The sequence below is a fragment of the Oncorhynchus gorbuscha genome, linkage group LG04 (genome assembly GCF_021184085.1).
Source record: "Oncorhynchus gorbuscha isolate QuinsamMale2020 ecotype Even-year linkage group LG04, OgorEven_v1.0, whole genome shotgun sequence".
In the NCBI taxonomy this organism is placed as follows: Eukaryota; Metazoa; Chordata; class Actinopteri; order Salmoniformes; family Salmonidae; genus Oncorhynchus; species Oncorhynchus gorbuscha.
The window spans coordinates 61,968,471-61,978,333 of record NC_060176.1 but is presented as its reverse complement, the minus strand read 5'-3'; the positions used below and the strand labels follow the sequence as shown (position 1 = coordinate 61,978,333).

General features: G+C 41.7%; 2 protein-coding genes across 4 annotated transcripts in view; one reads left to right on the top strand and one right to left on the bottom strand.

The window, feature by feature from the left end:
- Positions 1-3,372: 3,372 nt before the first annotated feature.
- On the bottom strand, positions 3,373-5,685 carry LOC124033361 (serine/threonine-protein phosphatase 6 catalytic subunit-like). The gene is made up of 7 exons (XM_046345376.1): positions 5,527-5,685; positions 5,076-5,171; positions 4,881-4,946; positions 4,606-4,747; positions 4,381-4,460; positions 4,003-4,212; positions 3,373-3,844 (listed from the first exon to the last, which is right to left on the bottom strand). The coding sequence occupies exons 1-7, from the start codon at positions 5,599-5,601 to the stop codon at positions 3,596-3,598; spliced, it is 918 nt and encodes a 305-aa protein (XP_046201332.1). The 5' UTR covers positions 5,602-5,685; the 3' UTR covers positions 3,373-3,595.
- A 2,164-nt stretch (positions 5,686-7,849) lies between these two features.
- LOC124034439 (multiple epidermal growth factor-like domains protein 9) overlaps positions 7,850-9,863 on the top strand; it is a 44,967-nt gene continuing 42,953 nt past the window's right edge. For 2 of the 3 annotated variants that reach the window (XM_046347658.1, XM_046347657.1), the window contains exon 1: positions 7,850-8,582. In XM_046347658.1, the coding sequence (XP_046203614.1) occupies positions 8,030-8,582 (553 nt within the window). In that variant the 5' untranslated portion in view covers positions 7,850-8,029. Of the gene's footprint in view, positions 8,583-9,385; positions 9,506-9,863 lie in introns of those variants that run through there. The other variant, XM_046347659.1, reaches the window with a different exon arrangement.

Below are 9,863 nucleotides of genomic sequence, written 5' to 3'. Positions count from 1 at the left end.
TCCAGAAGTGTAAAGGAGATGTTGTACCCATTGTGACTATTAAAACCTACCCAAACCAGAAACCGTGGATAGATGACAGCATTCGCGCAAAACTGAAAACACAAACCCCGACATTTACCAATGACAAGGTGACTGGGAATATGGCCAAATGCAAACAGTGTAGTTAATCCCTCTGTAAGGGAATCAAACAGGCAAAACGTCAGTTCAGAGACGAAGTTCATTTACAATTCAACAGCAAAGGGAAAACCAGCCACATCGCGGACACCAACGTCTTGCTTCCGTCTTGCTAAACACCTTCTTCGCCCGCTTTGAGGATAACACAGTGCCACCGACGTGGCCCGCTACCAAGGACTGTGGGCTCTCCTCCTCCGTGGCCGACGTGAGTAAGACATTTAAAAGTGTTAACCCTGGCAAGGCTGCCGGCCCAGACGGCATCCCTAGTCGCATCCTCAGAGCATGCCCAGACCAGCTGGCTGGAGTGTTTACGGACATATTCAATCTCTCCCTATCCCAGTCTGCTGTCCCCACTTGCTTCAAGATGTCCACCATTGTTCCTGTATCCAAGAAAGCAAAGGTAACTGAACTAAATGACTATCACCCAGTAGTACTCACTTCTGTCATCATGAAGTGCTTTAAGAGGCTCTACCTTACCTGACACGCTAGACCCTCTTCAATCTACTTACCACCCCAATAGATCCACAGATGATGCAATTGCCATCACACTGCACACTGCCCTGTCCCATCTTGAAAAGAGGAATCAATATGGAAGAATGCTGTTTATTGACTATAGCTCAGCATTCAACACCATAGTGCCCTCCAAGCTCATCATTAAGCTCGGGGCCCTGGGTGTGAACCCTGCCATGTGCAACTGGGTCCTGGACTTCCTGATGGGCCTCCCACCAGTTGGTGAAGGTAGGAAACAACACCTCCACTTCGCTGATCCTCAACACAGGGGCCCCACAAGGGTGCGTGCTCAGCCCCCTCCTGTACTCCCTGTTCACCCATGACTGTGGCTACACACGCCTCCAACTCAATCATCAAGTTTGCAGATGACACAACAGTAGTAGGCCTGATTACCAACAACGATGAGACAGCCTACAGGGAGGAGGTGAGGGAGAGTGGTGCCAGGAAAATAACCTCTCACTCAACATCAACAAAACAAAGGAGCTGATTGTGGAATTATGGAAACAGCAGAGGGAGCACACCCCTATCCACATCAACGGGACCGCAGAGGAAAAGGTAGAAAGCTTCACGTTCCTCGGCGTACACATCACTGATGATCTGAAATAGTCCACCCACACAGACAGTGTGGTGAAGAAGGCACAGCAGCACCTCTTCAAACTCAGGAGGCTGAATAAATTTGGCTTGGCCCCTAAAACCCTCACAAAATCTTACAGATGCACAATTGAGAGCATCCTGTTCGGCTGTATCACCGTATGGTATGGCAAATTCACCGCCTGCAACCGCAGGGTGGTGCACTCTGCCCAATGCATCACCGGGGACAAACTACCTGCCCTCCAGGACACCTACAGCACTGTCACAGGAAGGCCAAAAAGATCATCAAGGACATCAACCACCGGAGCCACGGCCTGTTCACCCCGCTATCATCCAGAAGGCGAGGTCAGTACAGGTGCATCAAAGCTGGGACCGAGAGACTGAAAAACAGCTTCTTTCTCAAGGCCATCAAACTGTTAAATAGCCATCACGAGCCGGCTTCCACCCGGTTACTCAACCCTGCATCTTAGAGGCTGCTGCCCTATGTACATAGACTTGGAATCACTGGCCACTTTAATAACGGAACACTAGTCGTATTGTTTAAATAATGTTTACATACTGCTTACTCATCTCATATGTATATACTGTATTCTATTCTACTGTATTTTAATCTATACCACTCCGACATTGCTGGATCTAATATTTATATATTTCTTAATTCCATTTGTGTGTGTTGTTGTGAATTGTTTTAGATACTACTGCACTGTTAGATACTACTGCTCTGTTGGAGCTAGGAACACAAGCATTTAGCTACACCTGCAATAACCTCTGCTAAATATGTGTATGTGAACCATACATTTTGATTTGAAAATGACATTTCTCTGTAAACATAAGATCCATTCATTGTATTTCCACGTATTTAATGATTTACAGTAATAGCATCATCCCTCATTTTGATAGCCTACAAGTTCACAAGCTCACTCTGTATCACAGACAGTTCACACAAATAACCACAGCTAGCCTTACTGCTGAATCAGGTTATCTACAGACATATGAACTATTGTGGAAATTCTTACACAGGGTCGAAGTCAATCTTAAATGAATCAGTTTTTTTCAGCTCGCTGGAGAGGTTCCAACAAAGTTGATGCACCATAGTGAACGTTTGTCAGGAGCTCTAATGGGGCAGTCCTATTAGTTCCTTTATATACTGACAAGTCATAGTTGCATGATTTAGCTTATTCATAATTAATTCATCATTAACGTTTGCTTCATTCATGTGACTGACCAATACTGGGTCATGCATGTGACAGACTAATACCTCACGAGGCTTCTTCTCTCTAAGCTGAGACCTTGAAACTGAGATATCCCTTTCTCTAAATAAGGGTCTGGGCGTACTGCCAAATTGCAGACACTAGTTGTGAGGATTCGTTCAATCAGTCACTTGCATGAACACAGAAATTGGTTTATAGAAAGGCACAAACACAGAACATAGACATTGGTAAATATAAAAGCACCATCATACAATTTTCCATCACAGAACCTATCTATATGTTTTAGATCAGTGATGTTCATTATAATAATTTCTCACCTCAATTATCAGGCTTATAGCTTTATTACAAGACTAAATAAGATAACTAAGTTAAGTGCATGAGTAAATTCTCATTTAAACATATTTCTAATTTGAGTGCTTTATACTGTATATACATCTACGCGATACATGAAATTCAATAAATATACATTACAAAAATAAAAACTAACAAATAACATCTTCTACAGTATATTCCTAATAGGCTGCAAATAGACCGAAGTCAAACAGAAACAGTGTCCTCTCCCTGTAATGTGGCTAAAATAAGTGTTCCTGTTTCACTTCACGTGTTCTCATTGTAATCTACCATGATTCATTAAATCTAACATGTGTTTGATAAAAACATTAAATATTGACACTACTATCACCTAAAACGTTTGAAACAGAGTAGTGGCATTACTTGATAGAGCACTTCTGTGTGAACACACGTGTTGGCACGCAGAGCTACAGCAGACATAAAAACACACAGTACTGTATATAAGTCACGTACAGTAGCCTACAGTGAAATACAGTGGAGGCTGCTGATGGGAGAACGGCTCATAAGAATGGCTGGAATGGAGTCAATGGAATGGTATAAAACACGTGGTTTCCATGTGGTTGATACCATTCCGTTGGCTCTATTCCAGCCATTCTTATGAGCCGTCCTCCCCTCAGCAGCCTCCACTGGTAAAATATGAATGACATAATCAGTGGTGTCACTTCAACGGGAGTTGTTGTCACTCCACTGTATGTGATGCATTACAAATGTGGTGCTTGATAACAGTGCGGCCAAAGATGATGATGATAGTGCAGTGTTTACAGGAAATATGGTGTTGTTGTCCTGGGTGGAATTACTCTCTCCGAGTCGGGCACCGCCCGAAACAGCTTGGGCTCCCTTGTATTGGCGTCTTTGAAAACCATGATGGAGGCAATGTTGCCGCAGCGATAGCAGTAGTTAGGAGCTGACCAGACCGTGACCAGCTTCTCATCAAACATGAACTTGTAACCTTCATGGACTAGTTGATGTGCCCGACAGATCAATGTCAAGTTGTTGATGTGAACAAACTGCACATCGAGGGATATATAAACAAAAAAAGAGAGTGAGATGAATGTGAAAAATAAAACATGACTATTACCCATTTCATATATATTGCTATGTGAAATTGACAATGTATGTACTGCAGTGTACATCTCTAATCAGTGGTGAACAAGACTAATCTTACCTCATTGGTGACCTTTGCACCAAACAGCCACCCAGCTCCCCTGGGGCTGATGGCCCAGGTGTCGACGTCCTCGGGGTCTGACCAGACAAGGTCACAGAATGCTCCCTTGTGGGGGATCTCCTGGTTACGCTCAATGGTTCTGATTTGGTCCAGGGTCTTTATGTCTGGGGAGAGGCCCCCATGAACACACAGAATCTGCTCATCCATCAGCTGGCACAAGAAAACAACCAAAGTACAGCATTAGAATAACTGTGATAGTAGAAAATATCTTAAGGCTCATGTGTAATCATCTCCATGTTGGCTTGATATGCTAAAATTGAGACATGGGGGATTTGACTGCAGGAAATCAGAAATACAAAGCAATAGAGTTGTACTCACCGCTGCAACTGTTAACATATCAAACACTTTGGTACAGTAACGCCAGGCATTGGCATTCCCATATTTGGTTTGGCATTCATCTGAAAGGAAAAATAGACCGGGGACTATCCCATTTACAACCAGTGCACCTGGAGTCAATGGTTTGGATTGAACAATAACTACAAATGTAGCCTATTAGTGCAACATATGGTTGCGCTGGATATGGTGAAGAAATGAAAATCTCACCATAAAAGCCATATACTTGGGTTATTTGTCTGCTTTCGTGGTTCCCTCTTAAAAGCGTGATGCGGTCAGGCCATTTGGCTTTTAACACCAGCAGGTATGTGAATGTCTCCAAGCTGTAATATCCCCGGTCAACAAAGTCACCCTGTAGAGACACAGACACCAAATCATGATGGGGGTGATTCTTGATGGACGTGGTAAACATGAAAACAGTAACAGTCAAATCAATGAAGATAAATGGGAGTGGACAAGGGGAGAAAAGGTGCGTTTGAACCAACCATGAAAATATAGTTTGTGTCTGGGACCTGTCCTCCGGTTCTGAAGAGTTCACACAGATCATAAAACTGTAAGAAGAAGAAACAACCAAGTTCACTTCATTCAACTACTGAAAATAAATGTCAAATCAATCAGCTTCAAACACAAATATCTAGCAATGTTGCTGTAAAACTGTGATGGTTAATAAAGTAGCCTACCTGTCCATGTATATCTCCACACACAGTCACTGGGGTGGACACAGGCTGGACATTGGATTCCTCCAGCAATAGGTCACATACATAATCACATAACCTCTGAGGAAAAACCCACACTTGGTAAGAATAAGAAACATAATGTAACAGTTTCAGAGACTTCAATGTGATGTGTCATGCAATCGTTTAATGAATGAATGGCACAGTAGAGACAACTAAGCTACGGTAAATGACACTCTCATACCAATCATTTCGTCAAGCATGATGATGGCAACCGTTGAATTATAATTCTAGGCTATGGCATCACAGTCTGTGATTTCAGGTCAGGATGCTTCGATATGGTTAGAAGTGATACTGATTTCGCTGTTGCTTATATCTGATAAGTAGGCTTCTATGCGTGCTGCTCATCAGGCATATTTTTAGAGGCGATTACCATTACTAAGGCATTGATTCTCACCTTGAGGTCGTTTTCAGGTAAATATTTACACTGCTTGGCAATCTCCGCGTATTTATCCAGGTCCAGTGGCGCCATTGTATCAGCTGTTCGCTAATGTTTCTACTACTGTGCATGTTCGGTTCCGTCAGGCAGATTTCCTGAACAGTTTGCGTTGTGCTGCCATCTGCTGTGTAGGATACGCACATACATACTATAGGCCTTAGAATTTGGTTGTATATCCTCCGGACCCGGACAGTGCATATTGTGAGCTCTTTAAGTCTTGTCAAATCATAGTCAAATGAATAATTATTGGATGTAACAGTTCTGTAGCTCTTGGCTTCATAACTAGCCTCTGGTATCATGTAGTGCAGCTCATGTCACTCCTGATCAGCGTAAATACTGCTGACGACAGGTGTTAAGGCCTGTAGCCGCACAGCGGCGCTCGCACACAGTAGAGACAATGGGTGATTAGGCTACTGAGCGCACATATCCTGCATCGGTCTAATAAATATCACAATCATATTGTTTCATTTAACCCTCATAATAGCCTACGACCAACATATTTTACATGAATGGATTACCAATTGGGGTCATGTTGACCCCAATAAGAAATTATTGGGAAAAGCAACTATTTAAACTTAACTATTATGAAAACATTATTAGAAATGTAAATAATGTTATCTGAAAAAGTATATATTCAAAACAGACTATTATTTAAGCAAAAATACAGCAATTTGCATATTCTGTCAAATTAACATATAAATGTTTCCCTTATATAATGTGCAGCTTTTTCCAAAGTACAATCCAGATTAGTATTAAAATGCTGATTTGCCATCATTTGATTGTAGTATTATTTAGTTCTTCAAATGTATTAGTAAATATTAATTTTGTCATATTTGAGGGGTAAAAATTACTTCCATTTAAAAGGCGAAGTACACCAAAATGTGAAATATATTTAATTTTATTGACAAAAAGTGATTCATCCATTTATCCTGAGAGCCAATGACAAAAAAAATATATGTCTACGCTTTCATTATTTACTTACCCCACAGCCAGCATTAGCATCACTGGAAGTGAAACAATCTGGTAGAGCCTATGGCAGGATGCTTCAAAAAGCATGCACAAATCCTCAAAGTCATTTCAAACCACATGGTATAGCAACCAAAATATCACAAGTTGCACATATTGAATATTGGACAATATTGAATGAGCCAGCACTGCTAATACACACCAATACAGCACTATGTACACATTCAGAGGGTAGCTGGTTTCTGTATTACAGTTCTACTTAGTATTCATACCACGGACAGACTTTTATGAGCTGTTTTGACTGTAACTAAGCATATATCTAAGGTATTTTTTTATTTATTTTGTACATGTTCATACATAGTTATAACCATAGGCAAGTACATTAGGTTCTCCATATCTGCAGGTGATCTGTCTATCATGCCAAGATCACTCCAACAGGTCCCCCTCCACATTCTGAGGATATGTATAACTTAATATTATGTCTCCAGAGAAACCAGAAGGTACAAAAATAAGGTTGTTTTTGGTTTTGTACACAGCCATGTTGTATAGAAAAGTACAATCTTAGGCAAGTACATGGAGAACTACATCTCTACAGAATTATCTGTCTATCTGGTCAAAATAACTGATACAGGTCCCCCTCCACCCTCTGGTGATATGGATAACTTGTTATTATGTCTCCAGAGAAACCTAAATTCAAATAAAGGACATATCTATCAAATTACCATAGGCAGAATTAGTGTTTTGGGCTGGGGTCAAAATGACCCCAGAGGATTAGATTTGTTTTAAAGTACAGAAACATTAAATAATGATTTAGATCAAGTTGGTTGACAAAGTCATGAAAAATCAGAAGAATAAAAAAAAACACATTTGGGTTATGATAAAAAAATATATATATTTAAAAAAAGATCCCATCTGGGGACCCTAGTCGGTAGTATGGGTTAAATGTACTTTTTTGGCCTACACTCACTTTTTATACATGTTATTAATGTTATTTATTGAGTAGCCTAGCCTAGGCCGAATGTCCCAGAAACGAATTGATGTAGGCTCGCAGCCTGGGAACATAAAGTAATGTAATCTTAGAATGTAATATTATTATTTGTTTAAGTGTATCCAATGATGTTATTTTTGGACTAATAAGGAAAAGTAAAACAGACTTCTCATTGCACTCAATGTGCACTCGCTCAGATTAGGCTACGCACTGAACCAATCAAATGCCTTTACGAAAGGAAAACAAACGCACCTTAATGTACCACGAGACCTCTCATCAATGTCCTCATTGGCTGAAGAGTTTAACAATTTAGAACGTTTCATTGCGCTGTGCTAGGCTGAACAGAAAGTGAAGCCAAGAAACTGCGGGTAGTTCGGTTCACAATCACTGAGAATAGCCGCTGAGGACGTCAATGGTGGAGTCGAGTACGCGAGCTAGTCCATTCAGGGAACGGTCTGAGACAGACCCTTACTAGGTAGGGCTTTACATGGAGAGCTGAAATTTAATATGAGGTTAACGACCTTAATGATGTACATATCCCTGGCTTTGCTATTTATTTTGCATATTGGGTTTTCTGATGCTGCACCTCGCGTCAACTCCTACGATGCTTCGCCTATCTCCAGGAAGCCTCGCTCAGCCTCCGAGAGCTTGGAACCGCTCTACACCACATTGCCTAATCGTTTACCTGAGGGCAGGTTTGTGCTCGGCCAACTAACTGGGCTCACGCCGTCCCCTACTATTGGTTTCACCGGAGTGGCCAGCAAAACGATACGGGTCTCCACGACTCCTGTCTCGCCAACTGCAACCACAATTCAGCCACCAACAACTGACCCTACAACCCCAAGGCCAAGCACAGAAATGCTTTTCAACACTAGAAAAAAAAATACGTTTTTGAGCTCCAGAACATCCAATTCAAGCAAAATATCTGCTGATGGGCAAGCATCAGTTTTTCCTCCAGAAAAAACGAACATGGTCTCCATGGTTTCTCAGCGGACGACTAATGATGCATGGTCTTCAGATAACATCGATGCATCGATTTCCTCCTCCGAGAATGGTCAAGGTGAGTAGCCTATGTTTGTTCTTGGGTGTGATAATAAAATATAATGTTCCAAGAAGCATGCAATTGTAATTTGATCTTGTGTATTGTACAGAATATCCCTAGACTGCCACACCTGGTTACACGTAATTATAAATAGACTGATGTATGAACGGATTGAGTCTCTGGACTTTAATTAATCGCCTCACACATTCACCTAGGTTTGCAGAAATTGCCCTTTTGATGCAGAATCTCAATTCATATGTGGCCAAAGGCACAGTCAAAACAATGTCGGTATTATGGCTTTTGACGCAGAGTACAGGCGGGCTAAGAAACTGACAGCTTGTAGAAACAATAGATCATGGACCTCAAACATGGACGGCAGTCTCCTTGTAAAATTATCAAATAACCGAATGGTCCATATTAATTACAACATTCCGGTTCAATTGTGCAATATGAATAGGCTATAGGCTACGTTTTGTGCTCACAGAGATGTTGCCCTTATTCTGAGGTAGGCTATGTGACAAGTGTGTCAGATATTATGGTGATTGGATCGGAGGGGGACGGCATTTAAGCAATGTTTTTGTTATCCATTCCCAGACTTCTCCTTGTCCGCATAAAACCATGAGATTGTATTTTTCATAAGCAGACAATAACACACGTCCGTTTGGATAGTGGTCTGATCCCTTTGTGTCTGTCTATTCAACATCTTTAGACCACGGAAGAGGGATAGGGGGAATGTGCTACTCCGCATCCAATCAAAATGATCAGACCAAGACATGAATGAGCCAGCACTGTTATATGTTCAGCGGCTTGTCTCTCACCTCCGCTGCTTTGCTATTCGTATGCATCGCAGATGATAAACGTCCCGACAGAGCCTTTGTGGAGGTTGGGGTGGGCAACACTTGTGAAACAGCTATTTGTCACTGTATAAAATGGCCTCCCAGGTGAGTATCAGGGGACTATGAAATTATGCGCAGCCACCAGTCCGATTTTGGGGTAGTTAACTAGTCAGCGATTCTACAACCTTGTCGAGGCTCCGTTGTTTTCGGGTAAAGGTCACTCTGATAACAATATCAACAACCTGGGTTAATGCCTCACCTCACTGATACAAATTATCTGCCTGGTGGAACACATTTCTGGTGTGTCACTGTGTTAGTGTGTTGATGTCTTTCTTTTTACCCCTCTCAATCATTCAATGCAATGCAATTTTATGCTTCCTGCATGTTCTGGAGTTTAAAGCACAGTAGCCTACAGTTGGAGAGGTGGTACCACCCTCCCATGTTTTTTGTTAGTAGCATAAAC